Source organism: Equus quagga, chromosome 13 (assembly GCF_021613505.1).
Source record: "Equus quagga isolate Etosha38 chromosome 13, UCLA_HA_Equagga_1.0, whole genome shotgun sequence".
NCBI lineage: Eukaryota > Metazoa > Chordata > Mammalia > Perissodactyla > Equidae > Equus > Equus quagga.
The window spans coordinates 62,911,928-62,933,373 of NC_060279.1; the positions used below are offsets into that span (position 1 = coordinate 62,911,928).

A 21,446-nucleotide genomic window follows, 5' to 3' on the forward strand; every position below is an offset into this window, starting at 1 on the left:
ATATTAATATCCTCCTCGTTTATTGCCCTGGATCATAAATACCTGGTTCCCTTGTCTGCTTATTCACCAGACTGAAAGATCCTTGAGGGAAGACAGACACCTCCCTCACCAGCAGAGCACTTGGCACATGCTAGGTGCAATGAGTATTTACCGAATGAGTGAATGGATGGATGAGTGAGTGGAGGAATGAGTGGGGCCCAAAAAGCTGGAGAGTCACTCTGGAGAATGATGGGTCCCCCATCTTCAGTCTGGACTCGGGAGTTTTCTTCTAGGCCTGCGATGGCAACCTTGCCCTTTGCCCAGGTTTTATTGCTCTGCGGCTCTCCGCCCCTGCCTGCGGAAGTTCCCTCCACCTGCCACAGTCTGGCTCCAGCCTAGCCAGCCTCGCCTTCCCCTCCTACACAACTCCAGAACAGCCTGGAAGACCAAGATGCACTCCTTTCACGAACCTACGAGTAGGCGAGCACACACATGTACACACCACGCACGCACACACAGGAGTGGACCATCAATCAGTGCTCACTGACTGTGGTATGGTGACTAACCAGTCCCGGTTCACCCAGAACTTTCCAGGTTTAGCACTAAAGTCCTACACTCCAGGGACCCCTGTCCTAGGCAGACGGGACAGTTGGTCACCCTAGCACTGGGTTGGTTGGGTCTTTCTTCACGGACAGTGGAAGCTGTGGTGGCCTTCAGGACGATTTCTCTGTCGCGGGTGCTGAGCACAGGGCCTGCACGTGGTGGGTTTGCTGGCCGTGGAAAATCCCTTCACCTCTCGGTTTGCTCAAGAGGGCACCAGACAGTATCTTCCTCATAGAGGTGCGTGAGTTAATGAAAGGAAAGGTGACTGCAACTAGCACCTGGAACATGGTGAGTGTTGTATAAATGAGAGACATTATTGTTGTTGTTGTTATATATGTGCATGGAAGGAAGGTTTCTAGATTTTTCCGTGTGTGAATCAAACAAGAACAGTAGGAGGTATAGGGCCACAAGAGTCTACTAAGCCTGCTCTTAGCAAGACCACCCCCCCCCCCCCCCCCCCTTAAAAAAGAAAACAGTTTTATTCTGATAAAATTCACAAACCAGGGGCCAGCCCAGTGGTGCGGTGGTTAAGTTCACATGTTCCACTTCAGCGGCCTGGGGTTCGGTGCTTGGGATCCAGGTGAGGACATGGCACTGCTTGGCACGCCATGCTGTGGTAGGCGTCCCACATATAAAGTACAGGAAGATGGGCACAGATGTTAGCTCAGGGCCAGTCTTCCTCAGCAAAAAGAGGAGGATTGGCAGCAGTTAGCTCAGGGCTAATCTTCCTCAAAAAAAAAAAAAAATTCACAAACCACACTAATTCACCTATTTAAAACATTCAATTAAGCGTCTTTTAGGGGCCAGCCCATGGGTGAGTGGTTAAGTTCGCGCACTCCGCTGCTGTGGCCCAGGGTTTCGCCGGTTCGGATCCTGGGTATGGACACGGCACTGCTCATCAGGCTACGTTGAGGCGGCGTCCCACATGCCACAACTAGAAGGACCCACAACTAAAATATACAACTATGTACAGGGGGATTTGTGGAGAAAAAGCAAAAAAAAAAAAAAAAAATGGCAACAGTTGTTAGCTCAGGTGCCAATCTTTTTAAAAAAATGTTTTTTAGTCTATTCACAAGTTTGTGGCATCATCACCACAATCTAAGTTGAGAACATGTTCATCCTCATGTAAAAGAAGGCCCACGCCCAGGAGCAGTTACTCCCAATTTCCCTCCTACCCCCAATCCTGCCTCGCCCTAGGCAACCACTGATCTATTTTTTGTCTCTGTAGATTTGCCTATTCTGGAAATTTCATTAAAATCAAATCATGTAATATGTGAGTTTTTGTGCTGGCTTCTTTCACATAATGTTTTCAAGGTTTGTCCATGTTGTAGCATGTGTCAGAACTTCCTTCCTTTTCATTGCTCACTGCCTACCCCCCAAACCACTTTATTTTATTTATTTATTTATTTATTTTGAGGAAGATTAGCCCTGAGCAGCATTCGCTGCCAATCCTCCTCTTTTTGCTGAGGAAGATTGGCCCTGAGCTAACATCTGTGCCCATCCTCATCTATTTTATATATGGGACTACTTCCTCAGCATGGCTTGATAAGCAGTGCTAGGTCCGCGCCCGGGATCCAAACTGGCGAACCCCAGGCACTGAAGCGGAGTGCGTGAACTTAACCACTGTGCCACCAGGCTGGTCTCTCCCCCAAACAATTTTAGATATATCCAGAAAGGCTGAAATGCTCACCAGAGTCAGAACAAGCTTGTACTTGTAGAGGAGGAGATCAAGTAATTTTTTATTTTTGCTATATCTATTTCTTTTGTCTTATTCATTGTCTTAAATTTTCTTTTGACCTTATTGCTTTTTTCTTTATCTAGTCAAGAGATAATATTTGAAATAAAAAGAGAGTGTATCACATATATGTTACAAAGCATAACAATATAGTGAATAATTGTGAATTCACCACTCACAGCAAATTTCCCTCTCCAGAGAAATTTCTGTTGGAAGATGAGGATTTAGGGTCCTTATCAAGCTTCCCAGCTTCCCTCTCAAACAATTCCCAATATTTAATAATTATGTATTATTCAAAACATTTAAATTTTGTTATGTGACTATAATTAAGTCTTTTGTGCTGGAGGTTGACTCTAAAAATGGAAAAGCAATAAACAGCATCATGATTCTGTAAGTATTACTCACCTGAGAACTCCTGGCCACCAAGAGAAGGAAATGTGAACCTGGTCAGAGACACAATTCTCAATCTCAAGAAGCTCAAAGTCATAGTTTTTAGAGGCAGAAGAAGACGAAAGATCTTTCCAGTCCAACTGAGTCATTTTACAGCCAGGAAGCAGACTTAGGGAAGGAAAGTGATTCTGCTTCCAGTCACAAAGGTCAATTATTCCCTACGCTGTGTTCTGGCCACCTCCTGGAATTTGCTGAATGAATAAACAAATAAACTGTGTTAGCCACAAAGTTCCTTTTGTAAGGGAAATTAGACTATGAGGCCTTCACATTAAGGATTCGAGAGCATAAACTAAGAAAATAAAATAATATTTTAATTCCCAAAAAGTAAAAGCCCTTTGTCTCCAAGCATCGTTGACTGGGGGCAGGCTGAATTTGGCAGCGTGGGAGCTCATTGGCTGCTGAGCCTGGAGGATTGGTCTTGTCAAACCTGGGGGTAAGATTAGGAAGGGCTTTCTCTCTCCATCCCACATGGACAGGATCCTTGGCTCAGAGAGGAGGGGTGGGGCCTCTTCTGCTGGAAGGTGGGAGACAGGAAGCACAGGTCTGTGGGGCCTGGATAGCTCTTCTGCAGCACCTTATCTGTTGTTCTTGCGACACTGAGTACAAAGATGTCTGTGCCAAGAGAGGGCACCCAGCCAGCGGTGGAAGTCCATGGTAGCAGGCTCCCCTCTTTCAGCGGGCTTAGGAGAGGGTGAGAGTTAGGCTGGAAGGATCCTGCTACTCATGGACTCTGCTCAGGGAAAAACCCAACCCCTCAGCCTGTGGAATGTGGAAATAGTAATAGTTAATGTTTATTGAGCACTTCCCACCTGCCATGTTTACTTAGGTTCTCTCACCTAATTCCCACAACCACCCAACAAGGTAGGTACCATTATCCCCATTTGTACAGATGAGGAAATTAAGGTCCAAAGAGGGTTTCAGTGACTCATTCAAAGGCTTCTAATTAGCAGGTGGAAGACGAGGATTCAGACCCAGGAGCGAGGCACGAACGTCCACGCGGGGAACCATTTTGCCAGACTGGTCTTAGAGCCAGAGCGCCAGCCTCAAACCTGCCTCCGCCATGACCTGGCTGTTCATCTCAGGACTCAGCCGCCTCCTCTGGAAGATGGGAGAATACCTTCTGCTCTGTAGGCAGGTCGGAGGACTGAATGGCCCGACCCAGGGCCTGCCCCTCTGGTTCCAGCTCTCATCACTACCCCCCACCCAGCCATCCCCATACTGGAAGCTCCAGCTGAGCTGAATGACCTGCAGCTCAGGCTTTGCTCTTCCACCTTCTCTTGGCTACCCTGGGGTCCGGACTTTCAGGTCAACTCAACAGACCATTTCTTGCCAGATTAAGCATAGTTTGCCTCTCAATTCAAATGGCAGCTGGAAATAAAAGCCCGCCCTGACCTTAGCAGTATGGCATGGAGGTTAAGAAACTTTGACTCCATCAAATTTCAGCTCTGTCACTTTTACTGTGTAACCTTGGGCAAATCTCTTTATCTCTCTGAGCCTCTCCTTCCAAATCTGTAAAATGGATGTAGTGACAGCACCCAAAGAGTTGTATGAGGACTGGTGAGAGAATGCATATGGACTATGGTGAGCTCCAGCAAATGGTAGCTATCACTTTTATCGCACACTATATTGCAGTTACTGGCATTTAGCACAATGCCTGGTACATAGTTGGCATTCAATAAATATTTAATAAATAAATGGATGAATGGTTTTTTTTTCTGCTTTATCTTCCCAAACCCCCCGTACATAGTTGTATGTCTTAGTTGCAGATCCTTCTAGTTGTGGGATGTGGGACGCCGCCTCAATGTGGCCTGACAAGCTGTGCCATGTCCACGCCCAGGATGCGAACCCTGGGCCACCACAGCGGAGCACGCGAACTTAACCACTAGGCCATGGAGCCGGCCCCTAAATGGATGAATGTTTACCTGTCTGCGTGCTTTACTACCTTATGAGCTTCTTAAGAGAAGAGACCATATTTTGTTTATTTCTTTGTCCCCAGTGTTGAGCAGAATGCCTGGCACGTGGAGGTGCTTAGTAAATGTTTGCTGTCTGCCCTAATGAGCTAATGGATCTGGACAGCCATCATCCATGGTGTGAAAACCACATGGTGAAAGGCTGTTGGAGAACTTGATAATGGCAGGATCAGCTGACACTAACTGAATCTTAGTCTCCTAAAAGTGAGTCAGCCAGACAGTTTCTTGCTTCCTGATATGATGCTATGGGAAGTACCACTTATGAAATATTTTTGCCTAAAAATTGAATCTGAATCAAATCAAACCTCTAGATCCGAGTGCCAGTTTACATGACATACAGGATAGAGGGACAAGGTAAATGACACTGTGAGGATGCATTCGACCAAATACCAAACGCCAGACATCCAACAGGACAAATCACCTGGTGTCTTAAAAAAAAAGAAATGCCACTTAAAAAAAAATAACTCCATAAATCTGGAATTATGTCAAAATAGAAACAAACAAAAAAAGGATCCATTCACCATCTTGCTGCTGGTTTCACAATATATTCATAAGCCAAAACTCATCTAATTGTGTACTTTAAATATGTGCAGTCAATTATACCTCAAAAAAGCTGGACATAAAGGGATGGGGAGACTGTTACAGATGTATAGAGACTTAACAACATAACAGCTCCATGTAGAATGTGGCTCTTGCTTGGACCCTCATTCAAACAAACTAATTGTAAAACAGATATTTTTCAAATACAACCTAGCCATTAGATGATATAGAGAAATTGTGAATTTTATTTGGTATTATTATTTAATGGGATGATGATCATATTTTAAAAATGTCTTTCTCAGTTAGAGATGCAGACTGAAATATCTACAGGGGAAATGACATGTTATCTGGGATTTGCTTTAAAATATTCTGCCAAAATAAAAATAAAAATGCAGGAGTATGTACTACTAGGATGGCCAAAATGTCCAAAACACTGACAACACCAAATGCTGGCGAGGATGTGGAGCAACAGGAACTCTTCTTTGTTGCTGGTGGGGATGCAAAATGGTACAGCCAGTTTGGCAATTTCTTACAAAACTAAACATACTCTTATCATACAATCCAGAAACCGTGCTCCTTGGTATTTCCCTAAAGAAGCTGGAAACCTACATCTGCACAAAAACCTGCACATAGATGTTCATAGCAGCTTTATTTATAATTGCCAAAACTTGGAAGCAACCAAGACGTCCTTCAATAGGTGAATGGATAAATAAACTGTGGTACATCCAGATAATAGAATATTATTCAGCACTGAAAAGAAATGAGTATCAATCCACGAGAAGACATGGAGGCACCTTAAATGCATATTACTGAGAAGCTGATCTGACAAGGCTACTTATCTTGTGACTCCAACTGTATGACATTCCGGAAAAGGCAAAACTATGGAGACAGTGAAAAGATCAGCGGTTGCCAGAAGTTAGTGGAGAGGGAGAGACAAATAGGAGGTGGAGCACAGAGGACTTCTGGGCAGTGGAATATCTCTGTACGATACTATAATGGTGGATACATTTCATTACACATTCGTCCAAACCCACAGAACATACAATACCAAGAGTGAACCGTAACGTAAACTGTGGACTTTGGATGATTATGATGCGCCAAAGTCGGTTCATCAATGGTAACAAATGTACCACTCTGGTGAGTGATGTTGATAATGGGAGAGGCTATGAAGGTGTGAGGACAGGGGGTATTTGGGAAGTCTCTGTACCTTCCCCTCAAATTTGCTGTGAACCTAAAACTGCTCTAAAAAAATACTCTTAATTTTTAAAAACGCAGGGGTGAAAAGATGAAACAAGATTTGGTACCGTTACAAAGTTTATAAATTACAAAATTGCAAAAAACAGCTGTTGGAGCTGGGTGATAGATACACAGTGTTTCATTATTCTATTCATGGTATGCATTACACTATTTTCTTTACTTTGTGTTTGAAATGTTTTTTGCAGACATGAGTGCCTGAGCTGCAAAGGGCGGTACCCCTATCAGTTACCACCATTTTAACAGGAGGCTGAAGCTGGATCTCCTGTTCCTTCCCTGGTGTGCTGGCAGGCAGCCCAGCCCAGCAGAGGGGTCAGGAGCCCCCAGGAGAGGCTAGTATGGAGCCTCCTCTCCCCACACGGTGGGGAGCCTGATCTGGCTGTAGTCCCCAGCAATTCCAATTTCCCTGGGATTCCTCCCCAGCTGGCGCTCTGCACAGCCTGGGGGAGGGGTGTCCCTCCCAGTCTGAGTACCATTATTAGTGCCCCTTTGTCAGGAGATTAAAGGGACTGACCGCCTGGGAGATTAATCATTAGCCTCTGGCCAACCAGTCACCAAGACACCCAGGAAATGAAAGCCCATCAGAGACGCACTCTGCAATAAGGAAACAGGGAGTTTGTCACCCCGTGAGGGATGCCCAGGTAGCACCAGCGGGAGGGTCTGTCATCCGCCTGGAGTGGTCTCAAGGGCACCAAGAAGGCCTACGGTCAACATTTCTTTTCCCCGTTGATGCCTGAAATCCTACCATTAACATTGGACAGGCCCTCAGAAATCTCAAGTTCAAGATTTTGATTTTCCTTCCCCCAGGTTGAGAAGCTAATGAAAGCAATGGCCCTTACCACCTGCACTGACAGGGTTGTGTCCAGTCTCAGGGAGTGCACGGACCGCCTCAGAAGCCGGTCCCCACACACCAGGTTGAGAACCCTGGGCGGAGTTTACTGGCTCCAAAGTTTTTGTTCCCTTCAAACAAGCACACCCTGGAACCCTCTTTAAAAGGCAAATGACCCTGGGAGGGTCAAAATGACAAACCAGCCAGCATGAAAGAGTTTTTTGCTAAGAGACTTTAATGGCAGGGTGAGGAAAGGAGAGCCTGCAGGGTGAGGAGGCTCCATGGGGGCTCACAGTGTGGCCTAGAACTGGGAAGGGATTGTATTGAGCCCAGAATGCTAATAGCTGCCTTTATAGAGCACTTACAAGAACCTTGTGAATTAAATGCTATCAACATCCCCATTCTACGGATAAGGAAACTGAGACTGGAAGAGATCAAGTGATGGGCTACCCCACTAGTGGCAGAGCGGGAGTTTGAACCCTCCATCAACCTGAGATCAGACTCCATCAGCAGCATAGGCTCTCCATCGCCTCACCACAAGGTATCCTTTTTTGATTTAACAGGAAACTGAGGCAGTTCACTGAGGGCTGCACTCACACAATGCCCTGCCTCCCCGGGGTACCCCTGTGTGTCCCCTCCTCACCCTGGACAACGGAGAGCGGGCAGCCCTTCACGACCCGCTCCCTGCAGCCCGGAGAAGGACTTGCCGAGAAGTCTGAAGAAAGCATCGTGCCCGACCTGTCCTCACTGCCCCTAATTGTTTTCTAAGATCCTTTCTATTGAGTTATCAGAGTGGAATGGAAGAGTCGATGAGAGTCGTGGCTGAGCTGCAAGGCCAGGGCTTGCTGGCGAAGGAAAGCAAAGCCCTAAAGGCTCCCTGGGCTGAGCGAAGGTATAAAATATGTATTTTTACATAACTGGGAGAAAAAAATAAACGGACAAGGCGGCCCCATGGGGGAGACGCCTCTTTCTGTATTTCCATTATCTTGTTTAATGCGCAGTCCAGCAGGAGCCTCAATGGAAAGGGAATACTGGATCCTCTTCCCTCCCTGCCTCCTGGTGGGTTAAGAGACAGAGAGAGCCAAGACGCAGAAGTCAAATGGCCTGGGCATGGACTCAGAAACCCATTAAAGCTGAGAGGACAGGTTCGGGGGGGTGGGGGAGGACTGACCCGAAACTGTGTCTTGGTTTGAGACAACGCCCCTCCTCTGGGGTTGAGAAAGTAGCCTCAATGGGCTCAGGTTCACCTCCAGCTCTGGGTGAAATATTCTAAACGTGGGCTTCCCCATGAGGAAGGCGGAATGGGTGTGGTCCTTTCCAAGAACAACCTCCACCCCGTTTACTGAGCAGTTGCTAGTAGACATCAAGTACTGTGCTTAGTGATTTTCTTGCATTAGCTCCTATCAACCCATTTATTCAGATGAGAACACTGACTTGCCCAAGCTCACACAGCGAGTAAGCAGCTGACTCCACACGCTGTTTTGTAGCCAAACCACGCAGAAGTGGCTGGCCCCTGGCAGCCAGACAGGGAAGCTGTCTGACCTAATATTTGCATGTCTATTCTTTTTTTGATCCTAAAATTACTTTGCTGGGGACAGAATTCTCTAGAGAAGGTGGTGGTGGCTGTGGTGTGCTGTTAAGAGCCCCAATCTGGGGATCGGGAGACCTCGGGTTCTAGTCTTAGCTTTGATGTTGACTTCTATGTGACATTGAAAGAGTTATTTGCAAAGAACAGGTCTGAGAGATCCCTAAAGGGTCTCTTCCAGATTATCATTACAAAACAGACTGAAAACTGCAGCTCCAGCTGGGGGACTGTCTGCGGCCACATGAAGTGAAGCTAACAGAACAAAGGGACTCCGAATCAGAAGGAGGTGGGTTCCAGTCCTCCACCCCCTCTACTGGCCTCAAATTCTTTTTTTTTTTTTTAAAGATTTTATTTTTCATTTTTCTCCCAAAGCCCCCTGGCACATAGTCGTGTATTCTTAGTTGCAGATCCTTCTAGCTGTGGCATGTGGGACGCCGCCTCAGCATGGCTTGATGAGCGGCGCCTTGTCTGCGCCAGGATCCGAACCAGCGGAAACCCCGGGCCTGCAAAGCAGAGCGCAAACTTAACCACTCGGCCACAGGGCCGACCCCTGGAGATGACTTTGAATGAGATGGTCAATGTCAAATGCTTAGCACAGAGGATGGCACTATAACTTTCAATGCCCAGCACCCATTGTTACTGTTTTTATCCCTCACATCTGTAAAGAGCTTTTTATATGGCAGGAAACATTGGTCTTATTGTATGGCAACCTCACAACACCATCAGGAGGCGTTTGTGATTATTCTTCTCATTTGGAAGGTGGAGAAACCAAGGCTTCAAAAGGTGGGTCCTACCCAGTGATCAGATCTGCAAACTCACTAACTGATGGAGACCTGCAGTTAAAAAGGCAGAACTAGATAAAGTGGAATGTCCTCCCCGCCGCTCCCCTTGGTGAGGAAGGTTGGCCCGGAGCTAACATCTGTTGCCAGTCTTTTTTTTTTTTTGCTTGAAGAAGATCGGTCCTGAGCTAACATCTGTGCCAATCTTCCTCTATTTTGCATGTGGGACGTTATCACAGCATGGCTTGATGAGAGGTGTGTATGTCCGAGATGGGGTGAACCTGCGAACCCCAGGCCACCAAAGCAGAGCAGCCGAACGCCACTGGCCTGGTCCCGGAAAAGTTCTTTGTGCCTCCAGGTGTTAGTGAACCACTGCGAGGCTCGGATTCGACCCTGTTGGTAATAGTAATCGTGGCGCCCCTACACCTTAACCTGACTACCAACCTCCGGCCAGCGGGTCACTGGGCCGGCGCGAGGCAGGGGGCGGGATCATGGGAGGGCGGTCCGCCCCCGCCCGTCGAGGGAGCGGAGGCCGCGCCGCTCATTGGCTGCGGCCGGCAGGTGCATCTTCGGCCAATCAGCGGGGCCGGGGCGGGGCCTTCGAGGCTCACCTGGCCCCGCGGCGCTGCCCAGCTCAGTGGCGTCCGGAGCCGCCGAGCACCTGTGAGTTCGCGGAAGTCCTGCTAGATTCCAGCCGGGCCCAGCCCGGCCGAACCCGACCCGACCCCCGCGCGGCCCGCCATGGGCCCTCCGTGCCGCAGCCTCTCCGCGCTCCTGCTGCTGCTGCAGGTACGTCGGGTCCCCTGTCCTTCCAGCTCCACCAACCGCGCCCCGGCCCCGCGTGCCTTCCTCTCTCGTCGTCCCTTCCTGTCTCCTGCCGTCCCCTCTTCCACCAAGAAAGTTTGGGTCCAAAGAGCCTGAACGGCGGAAGCAGCGCCGCGCTCTGGGCTCCGCGGAGTTGGGGTGGGGGCGCGTGAAGGGCGAGCGCCGCTCTGCCCACTCCCCCCCCGCAGCCGCCCGAGGGGGCGCGCGCCTCGCTGCAGGCGCTGGCACTCCGGTTGGCCGGGGTGTGGGCTGGGGGCGGACAGTCGGGAACGTGGAGCAGGGTGGGGGTCGGGATAGGGAAACGGGGAACCCCAGTGCAAGTCAAGGGGGATCTAGGGGTACTGGGGTCGATCCTTGAGGTCAGGAAAGGGGAACCAATAGAAATAAAGGCAGCTGCCATGTAAAGAGAGAGTAGTAAACAGGTATGGGGGCGCCCCTGAGGTAAGAAAGTGGGGTCAAAAGGGGTTGGAGCATCCCTGAGTATGAGGAACTAGACTTAGGAGTGGGAGCGTTCCCGGCGTAAGGAAATTGGAGTTGAGAAGAGGAAAGATGCCTCCACGAAAGTATAAAGCAGACAGGAAGGAGAGGTGCTAGGTCAGGAGGGGTGACCAGCAGCCCCCTCTCCTAGGGGAGTTCCCGGGGGCCTGGCGGCCGCAGGTTTCAAGACAGAAGAGTTTGGCGTTGCTGCCTGCCCCGGGGGTGGGGTGGGTCCTTCCCACCATCCCGACGCCGGGAGCGAGGGAGTGGCGGCCCTGTTGGTTTCGGTGTGGGCAGGAGGGGAACCCGCCCCCCCAGCTCACCCCTATTCCCTACCTTTCCCCTCCCCCAGGTCTCTTCGCGGCTCTGCCAGGAGCCGGAGCCCTGCCGTCCCGGCTTTGGTGCCCAGAGCTACACGTTCACGGTGCCCCGGCGGCACTTGGAGAGGGGCCGAGTCCTGGGCAGAGGTGAGAGCGCGCCGGCGGTGTGCTGAGCCGGGTGCGGCGGGAGTCGGAAGTGTCTGAGAAATTGCGCTCCCCCGCCCCTGGGCTGAACTGGGCAAGCCCTCCTTCTCTGAGTTCAAATGACACCCCGCCGGAATTTTCACAGGTGTAAAGATCGACGCTTTGACCAGGACTGAGCGCTGTGGGTGGGGGCTGTCCTTGTATGGTTATGTTATAAGGAGGGAGCACTTATTACAGGCCTTCAGTGTGTCTCATACTGTCCTGACCACTTTAGAGACAGTCTGTCATTTCAGACTGCAAAAATCTGATGTATGGGAAAGGGGTGGGGGGCGGTTATTCCTGTTTCAAGGATGAGCAAAAGGAGGCTCAGAGGGTGGAGTCCCCTTGCTCAGGGTCAGCAGAGCAGGAGTTTGAACGAGGACCTAACAGCCAGGCCCGGTTCTGCAGCATCTGGGGAGCCCTCTCTTGGTTACCAGGCTGTGGCTATTGCTCATAGAAATGAAAACGTTTGATACAGGTCCTATTCCTCCAGGGAATGATGGTTTTTAAAAAAAAGCCTGGTAGCTCTGACTCACGTAATGAAAACGCACACAAGGTACTTGTGGGCCTTATCACGGCGATAATCAGGATTCTGGGTTCAGGATTCTTTGTTTCGCTTCTCGGTGGCCCAGGAGTGAGAGCAAAGTAAGGCTGGTTGGTTTCTCTTTTGGCTTCACTGATTCCCAGGTGCCTATTTCCTACCAACTGACTTTCTCCTCCCTCTTGATTTTGGTTGGTTGGGAGAGTATCATAGCAATAAAAGAAACACTTTTTAAAACGAGAAATCACCCACAGTTCCTCTGAGGGCACTCACTGAGTAGATTCTTCCAGTCTTGGGCCACGTGAGAAATCAGCAGCAATCACGCTGTTGTCTGAAAGTTTTTTTTGATCTTTGGAAGTTGTTCCAACAGTGGGCGGCATTTTTTTTTTTTTTAAACAGAAACTGCAGCTTGATTGATTAAACATATTTGCTTTTCTGAGGCTGGTCTGTGTCGTGTGGAACTTTCGATTGGGTCAGAAAGGACATGCTGTCTGCCCGGTTGTGCAATGGGTCTGCCATTATTCGACCAGTTCTCTGCTTGATATTCTGCCCGGCCCTGTGCTGGGCACCCGGGAGTGGACTGGGGAGATAAGGGACACTCCAGCCCTGGCCTTGGTGTTTCCTGTTCCAGTAGGTTGCTGGGAATGTCCCAGAACCCACTTAGAGGGCACTGTGGGGCATGGGCATTTAGATGCCAAGAGTGTGGGTTGCCTGGGATGGTTTGATGGATATCAGTGGGCGGTAAGGACTGGCTTCTGGGAGGAGGCAAAGTGGACCCAGCCTTGAAAAGCAGGTGAAGGTTAGAAGCGGGAGTGTGTGTGCACGTGTGTGGATGAGGTGTCCCATGCAAGTTCTGGTCATTTTGTTTTCTTGCACCAAGACATTTGGTGGTACCAAGGGAAGGGTTAGTCTGGTTTTTCTTCCTTTCCTCAAGCTCTTGTGTCTGACCAATAATAATATTATTTTACATATTAATAATAATAGAAATATTATCATTAACAGCGGTACCTATTATTTGCTTTTGAACTGGACTCTAGGGCAAGTGTTTCACGTATTTTACCTCTTTTCATCTTCCCAAGGACCTTATAAAAGGGGGCACCATTGCTGTTTCTGTTTTGCTGGTGAAGGAACTGAAGCGTAAAGCAGATTAGTAATCTACCCAGGGATCCACAGCTGGTCTTTCTCCTGCTCTCTCCGCTTCTCAATAATCAATCTCAAGAAAAGAAAGAGGATGTTTGGGGGATTCGTGTCCATCGTGAAGTAGACGTTGTCCTCCCTGCGTGCCTGGGAGAGGAGACGTGTAGATGGGGAGAGGAGGTGGTGGTGATGGAGACGGGTTAGACCAGGTGGGAGGCGGGGTGCGGGGGAAGGCCTGCGGCTGGTGGTCTTGGTGGGAGAGGCGGCCTCCTCAAGGCTGTTTGTGTAGCTGGCTCCAGCTCCCTTTAGGTCCCCATTCTTTCCTGACATTTCACTTTTTTGGCCTTTTTGGACCATGGTGTCTCCTTCTACCAGTGCAATGTGGCATCGCCCCAGGACGGAAGTGCTCTTCTGGGAAGATCACACGTGTAACCTTAGGGAACTGGCTTTGTGATTAAGAAGGCAGCCAGGATTTAGGGAGGTGGCCTCACTCTGTTTGGACGGTCCAGGAGAACGGAGGGATGCCACGTTAGCACCAGGTTTAAACGTTGGCCCCATGGAGAATTGGCTGCATGGGAGTTTGAAAACAAGGAACCTGTCACTTTTTGTCACCGGTGGCTGTAGAATGTCACAAATAGGGGTTGACTGAACTCAGGGGACCTTGAGGTGGTTTGGAGGGGCTGGGCTGTTCCTGTGCCCCGAGAGATGGCTGACCCCACAATCTCAGCCTTGTATTTATTCCATTGGTTTCTCTCCAGATTCTAGAATGAAGAATGTTTTTTTAAAAAACCTGTAAGCTGGGGCCGGGCCCAGTAGCGCAGCAGTTCAGTGCACACATTCTGCTTTGGCTGCCCGGGGTTCACCGATTCGGATCCCAGGTGCAGACCTAGCACCACTTGGCAAGCCGTGCGGTGGTAGGCATCCCACATATAAAGTAGAGGAAGATGGGCACGGATGTTAGCTCAGGGCCAGTCTTCCTCAGCAAAAAGAGGAGGATTGGCAGCAGATGTTAGCAGGGCTAATCTTCCTCAAACAAAACAAAACAAAACAAAACAACCTGTAAACTGGTTTTTTAGAGTTTCTAATTATTTTCCTCTTTCTTAACACAAACTGGTTTGAGAAACCCGGGCTATTAGGCAGTTTGGGGTTCTGTAGTGTTAGCTCAGTACACTCAGTTTTAAGTTGACTGGGGAGTGGGAAAATAAAGTGGGCAGGCTTTTAAACAGATGGCTTCCAGGCTTTGCTTCCTCCAACACCTGGCCTTGAGCAAACAAGGCTTGTACCTTAGGTCTGAGCTCTGGCTGTCTGATGGATCGACCAGGCTCACAGTTACTCGCCTGTATGGGTTAAATCACCATTTCCTCCTCTTTCTAAAAGACCTGCTGAAACGGGGAAACAGTATGCAGGCCTCCTAATAAACTGGGCTTTAGACAAACAAATACGGAAGCCTGCTTTGGGATCACCTTACACGATCTGAGCCCCACTCCCCCACCCCTCAAACTCCTAAACGTCACTTCTCCATTACTCATGGCTGTGACAAGGGTTTAAGCAGGGCTCACTGGGGAAGGACACTAACAGGTCATCTTCCTGCCCTTGCCTTTGTGTCTCAGGAGGAGCAGAGGGGGAAACCTCCTGAGCCCTGCAAGGCCATTTAAGGAAGGTTGGCTGTGGCTCCTTGCCCGTGGGGCCCGCTGGGCCTGCCTCTGCCAGGTGGTTATGGAAGTCCCGGTTTGCTCTCCCAGGCTTTTTATTGGGTGAGCCTTTTCTTCTGAAATGCTCACCTAGGTGTCTGTTACACATTCCCTTCCAAGCATAGCCCCAGATAAGCCAGACGGTGAAGCAATCAGCTCTCACATCTCCCAGAAGCTGCCAAAACCCTAAAATCCCCAAGAGGCAGCTGTCATCACCCAGGCTTTCTGGGTTTCCATTCTGCCTCAACCCCCACGTCCTTTCAGGGCTTTCGGCTTTCTAGAATGGGAATGAACTCAGTATAGAGCTGGTCGGGGTAGGTCCGTGAGTAAATACATGAGAGATCCAGGTTTGAATTTCAGCTACTAGCTACGTGCCCTTGGGTAAATCACTTTACTTCTATGAGCCTCAGTTTCCCCATGTGTAAAAGGGGGGACAATACTTAGAGGTTTGTTGTGAGAACTAAGTGTGCATATTCGTTTATTTGTTTAGTCAACAAATAGGAGCACCAGCCCTGGGCGGGACCCTGGGGTCACAGTAATGAATAAAGCAGACATGGGCTGAACGTAAAGCAAGTGAGACAGAAGAATGGAAAGAAACAGGGGAGTCATTAAATGGTGGCTTATATTTCTTAGGGTCAGAGGAGGTACTCAGATACCGTTTTGAACCAGTGAGTGAGTGAATGAATGAGTGAATATTTGCTACCACTCATACCTTGGCTCATTTTTTTCCTCTCACTCTGTGGCCTCAGCTCAGCCCCTGATGTTGATTGTAAGCCGGCAGGGAAGAGTTGGGTCTGTTAGAACTTCCTAAGATGCTGGTGAGGGCTGTGTGCCTAGTCCGTGGCTCTTGAAGCCGGGCTGAGTGTGTTGGGGGCTACAGCGTACTAAGTGCTCCCCTCTCAAAGCTCCGGAGGTCAGAGAAGGAGACCTCAGACTTGAATCGGGAAATGGAAGGGCAGCTGGTCATTTGTAAGTGGTGTTCAAGTTTGGTCAATTAAAAAGAAATTTGCGGTGGCCTCTCTCTCTCCCTCACTAATTTAGTTTCCCTTTTATATCCCTCAGCTTGTGCTTGCTGCTGTTGGGAGGGCTTTGGGCCTCCCCTCTTTCTGCTCTTCCCCTCTTCCTTTTCCTTCCTCTTAGCTACCTCCAATCCTCCACTTCCCCCCAAGGCCCTGGTGGCATCTTCCCAGGCTTTAGAAGGTTCTTGAGTCAGACTGAACCAGGTGAGGGACAGCCAAGGGACATTAACCAAGGACTTTCTAAACCTTAGTTTCCCCTTCTGTAAAATGGGCATAATAGCACCCAAGTCGTGGGGTATGTCAAGTGCTCAGTGGATATGGAATATTAAAGTGCCTGGAGTATGCGTTGCCTTCTGTTTGAGATTCGCCTGGATTTTCCCTTTGGTTCAGACATTTCCCTGGGCTCCCTCCCACCCAGCAAACCAGCCAAACCAGTTTCCACGCTCTCCCTGCTTCTGTGTTAAATAAAGCAAACACCGCTCTGCAAACAGTGACTAGCCCAAAGTGCCCTTTGCTAGGAAAGGAAGTTCTGTGGCGTTTTCTTGCTTGCCACTGTGCGGTCGGCTTGGGTTGGGCTGGAGTGGGTTTGCCAGGGGACCTGCTCGTGCATACTGTTTAGAATTGGGGTGGGAGGAGTGGGGCTCCTTGACGGGGAAATCAGGATGACCTTGAACTTGTCAGCTTCTGCTAAAGTAGTTCATAATACACACGCTTGAGGATACCTGTCTGTCTTCCCACTGCCAAAAATGCTCTGCCCCAGCCCCTGAGGCCTGGGTTCACCCACTTGGCTAAGCATCCAGTCACCTGGGTGCTTCAAAAACGGCAGATTCGCCCTCCTGCAGATTCACTGAGCTGCCCTCTCTGAGGGTGGGGCTCTGGACAGGGCATTTTTAAAAGCTCCCCAGGTGTCTGCTGCGGCCCTAATCATTGCTCCAGCAGCTAGGTCACAGATGTTTGATGAGTAAAGATCTGGTGCCAGCCAGGGTATGGGCATCTGTTCTCCAGCCTAAGGCCAGGGATCCTAGGGTCCCCTTGATCAGGGAGGGATAAGGTTGGTCCTTCTGCCATGTCACTGAAGGAGGGCTCTGTGGGTGCAAAGTGGAGCAGATGGGGTGGGCATGGGGGACCCGGAGCAGTAGCAGCGCACAGACCTCTCCCTGCCACGCACCCGGTGCTGGGGATGCTGACTTAACTCAGTGCACAGGGGCCCTCAGGGAGATTCCAGAAAATCTCTGAGACCCCCCCGAGTCAGTGATTCCAGTACACCCTGAGAATGTCTCCAGGGAGGGAAAACATTCAGAGGATTTGAGGAGCGGTCAGTTTTACTTGCTTGGCCTTGGTGAATGGAGAGGGTGTCCTTTGCTGGGAATAGACGAGAGAGAGGAGCAAGTTGGGGAAGGAAAATGAGTTCTTGGTCAGGAAAATACTGAGTTTGAGTGTCTGAAGGACTCAGAGGTGGCATTATCAAAGGGGTATTTGGGAATTTCAGGTCTGGAGCTTGCAAGAACAATAGGCACCAGTTTAAATATGAATTGTATAGGACAGTGGTCTTTTTTCCTTAATCTTGTGTCAGTAGATGCAGCGATTTTTCAAGGACCCCACGAACTGAAGGATAAATTGATAGAAGGGCTGTGCTGAGAGTATTTATTTGGAGGCGGCCAACAAATAAAAATACAAATATTTGTTTCTACCCAGTGTTAGGAGTGGGTCCTGCAAAGGGCCTCAGAGTCTTGACAGGTTAGTTAAGCCTCACAGTGGCCCAAGGCAGCAACTGTCCTTGTCCCTCTAGAAGAGGAACCTGGCTCAGAGAGGTTGGACAACTTGCCTGGGGTCACCCAGCCAGGGGGTGGCAGAGCTGGGGCCACAGTCCTGGACTTTTATCTTCAGGAACCTGTGCTTTTATGCATGCCCCTCCACTGCCTATTGCCAAACTGCATCTCCAGTGAAACCTAATTCACCTTTCTACGGTGAATTTTGCATCTCACTAATCTTAATTGTGATGCTGGAATTCAGCCTCTTTTGCCTTTGAAGGACCTCTTTGTCTTTCGCCTACCAGGCGATTTTCAGCCTCTTTCCCTTTTGACCTTTGCTTCCAAATAATGCTAGAAGAATGACACTTCTTTTCTTTTCCTTTCCGTCTGTCTGTTCAACTTTCTGGGTCCCTGAAAATGCAATTAAATTGTAATTCAAGATTGGGGGTTGGGAGGGAAACTGCCCTAAACAAACATATGTTCCAGCTGGGACTTACTGAAGGTGCGGGAGCCCAACAGAGATCTGTGTGTGGATCTGGATCCCTGATCTCCAACCCCTGTGAACTCAGACCTCACTGTGAGGACCTAATGGGGCCTGCTGGGAAGGGTTGAATCCGTTCCCCATGAGCAAAATCATAACCGGTGGCCAGCATAGGACCCCGTGGGATAATTGGCCAAGGCCTAGATAATAATTAGTGGGCTTTGTAATTAGGAGAGCTTGTAACAAGCTGAATGCCTTTCAGATTTATGGTATCTGGGCAAGTGGAAGGCTGAGAGAAACACCTGTTTCTGTGGTTTGGCATTCACATGCACTGGTACACCACCTCTGTTCCCAGAGGAGTTTCCCAAAAGCAGTTGGGTGTCTTCACCTAGATTGTTTCAACAGTCTCCTTTCTGATCTCCTCTGCCCCTCCCCCAACAGTCTTTTCTCCATTCAGCAGTCAAGAGTGATGTTTTTTTTAATTTAACTCAGAAAACATCACTCCTACTCAAAATCAGCCAAGGATTCCCCATTTCCCAGAGAATAAAAGCTGAAGTCCTTTCTGTGACTTAGAAGCCTTCCATGATCTGCCCTCCAACAATCCCCCCTTACCCTTTGCTCTCATTGCTTCCTGACTGTACCCGGAACACATCAGGCACACTTCTACCTCAGGGCCTTTGCACTGGCTGTTACTGCCATCTATAATACTTTTGCCCTGATATCTGCACGGCTCACTCCTTTATGTCCTCAAGTCTTTGCTCAAATGTCACCCTCTCAGTGAGGCCTTTCTTCAACCCCCTATTTGTGATAGTAACCCCGTCCCCCAGCACCCTCCATCCCCCGTCTTTGCTTTATTTTCCTCTGTAGCACATTTCACCATCTAACATATTATGTATTTCACTTATTTCTACTGCCTATTGTCTGTCTCCTCCCACTAGAACATAAGCTCCAGGAGGCCAGGGATTTTGTCTTTTTAGTTCACAGGCTGTATTGCATCTAGAACCGTGCCTGGCACATAATAGGTACTTGATAAATATTTGTTGAATGAATGAGGTTTCAGAATGTATATGTAGGTCTATACATATCTTTTGCTTTTTAGAAGCTATTCCACTGTGCTTTTTTTTAATGGAGATAAAATTGACATATAACATTATATTAGTTTCAGGTGTAATTGTACTTTTTTTCATTTTAAAGGAAAGAGAGAATTTTCTCAGTATGAGCCACAGAAAGGACATGAGGAGGGGATGTTCTCAGAGCCTGTGTGTTGGCTTGGCACGCCTCAGTTTCTCTGAGCCCTGCACACCCCTGGTGTAACCTTACCTAATTGTCTTGTCACGAAACAGCTTGCAGTCTAGAATCTAAAGGTCAGAGGAGCCATTTCTGCCCCACACTTCTTGGTGTAAGGAAGCACCAGATCAAAATCTGAACAGAGATCTGAGCCGGCCAGGGCCATCTGTTTGGTTTCCTATTGTCTGGGTAACACTTTCCTTGAGCGCGGCTCCCAGATACACCCAACACCTTCCTCCTGGGTATCTGCAGCATCCTTCAGGCCCATTAACTGTTCAAGCCCTGGTGTCCCTTCTTCCAGTTCTTAGAAGGAGTCTGGGAGGAGCTTGTTAAGAGATGCAAAAAACTCAAAGACAATAATTTAAGGCTAACTGAATCAGCTTATGGCCGAGATAAAAATCTCACAGCTCTGAAGTCCATTTGATCAATAAGTATTCATTGAGAGAGTATGCCAGGGCGATATCTTATAAATCTTTATGTAACATACATCACCCTGCCTTCAGGAAGGTAATGCTTAATGGGCAGAGTAGCCAGATTTAGCAAATAAAAATACAGAAGGCCCAGTTATGTTTGAATTTCAGGTAAACAATGACTAATTTTAGTATCAGTCTGTTGTTCCATGCCATATTTGAGACATACTTACTAAAAAAAATGATTTGTTGTTTCATCCTCTGTTCTTATCGTGAGCACCATGGTATTGACTAGACTCACTGTGTGTGTGAATTGACTGTTGGAGACGCTGAGAGGCTGAGTGAGAGCGCAGGGCGCGCAGACAGGAAGTGGGAGAGCCTGGCCGCGGTGTGTTCACTGGCTGCTGGACTCCAAAGCCTTCGCTCTTTACAGCAGGAAAAGTCAACCAACTAGATGGTCTGCAAGCAGCCAGGCGAAGGGGATGGGTGGTGCCTGCTCTGAGGGCCTCAGAGGGAAAACAGTCCCTCTGGATGACAGAGGCACTCATTTGTCCATTCCCTGAACAAATTTATGGGGAGCGTCTGCCAGTGCTACGCTGTGCTAGGCATTGAGATATAGCAGGGGGCAAAAAGACAAAGACTACTGCCCTCGAGGACTTCCCTTCTAATTGCAGGAGACAGGAGAAGGCAGATAGGTCATGATCTATGGAAGGAAAAAAAATACAGCAGGAAGGGTGATAAGAACCATAGGTGTTGGTGGAGGGGTTTGGGAGAAGTCATCACTAAGAATGAGATTTATGTAAAGACCTGAGGAAGTGAGGTGCTCAATACCTGTTAGAATTGGACTGTGTCTTGAGGGAGCTGGACTTCCACATTCTTTAAGTCCACACTGGTGCCATTTAAAGACTATTCTCTGGGCAGACGTTTTTCTAGAGGAATAATCCTGAGGGCTAATTGTCACCACATCTCCTTGAAAAGGGTATCGAATTCAAACCAGAATCTAATGCTCTTTTCCAGCCACCCCACCCCTTGGCAAGTTGCCCAAGAGGAATATGGCTCTGTGTCTAGTTTTCTTAACCTCCTCATGGCAGAGAGATGAGATTGTCCTAAATAGGCATTGTGACTTCTTGGGCAGATTTTTTTTTTTTGGTGGAGGCAGGTACGTGTACATCCGTGTGCCGGGACCGGCTAGTTAGAATGAAGCCTGGATGCAGTGTGAAGACTTTCAAAGACGGCAGACTTCCTCCCCCACAAATTCTTCATCACAGCTGTGTGGGAGTGTTTGAAAAGGGAACAAGATGACCAAATTGTTTGTGGGAAAAGTTGTGGCTTTCCTATAGAAAACGTCACCCCTTGAGTCAGCTGTGGGACAATAATCTGGGCATTTATTGACAGGTGGGGTGGAGCCCTGAGTCACCGCCATTGAGAGGCCTCTCCCGGTGAGGCGATGGGTATCAGGTTGAATCAGCTTTGTGACGGCAGGTACTTTAGGAGCCTGTTCTTACTCATACATCCCAGGAGATACTGGCTGTAGATCCCTTCGCTCTTAGCAAGAAGCCCAGAGTTTTACAGAAATGACTGAGTTCAATAGGTGTTTGGT

The 21,446-nt window shown here is 48.8% G+C and overlaps 1 protein-coding gene across 1 annotated transcript in view; it reads left to right on the plus strand.

Moving 5' to 3' along the window:
• Positions 1-10,358: 10,358 nt before the first annotated feature.
• Positions 10,359-21,446, plus strand: part of CDH1 (cadherin 1) — a 71,237-nt gene continuing 60,149 nt past the window's right edge. Inside the window, exons 1-2 of the mRNA XM_046683147.1 lie at positions 10,359-10,513; positions 11,379-11,493. Coding sequence (XP_046539103.1) covers positions 10,466-10,513; positions 11,379-11,493 — 163 coding nt within the window. The 5' untranslated portion in view covers positions 10,359-10,465. The remainder of the gene's footprint in view (positions 10,514-11,378; positions 11,494-21,446) is intronic.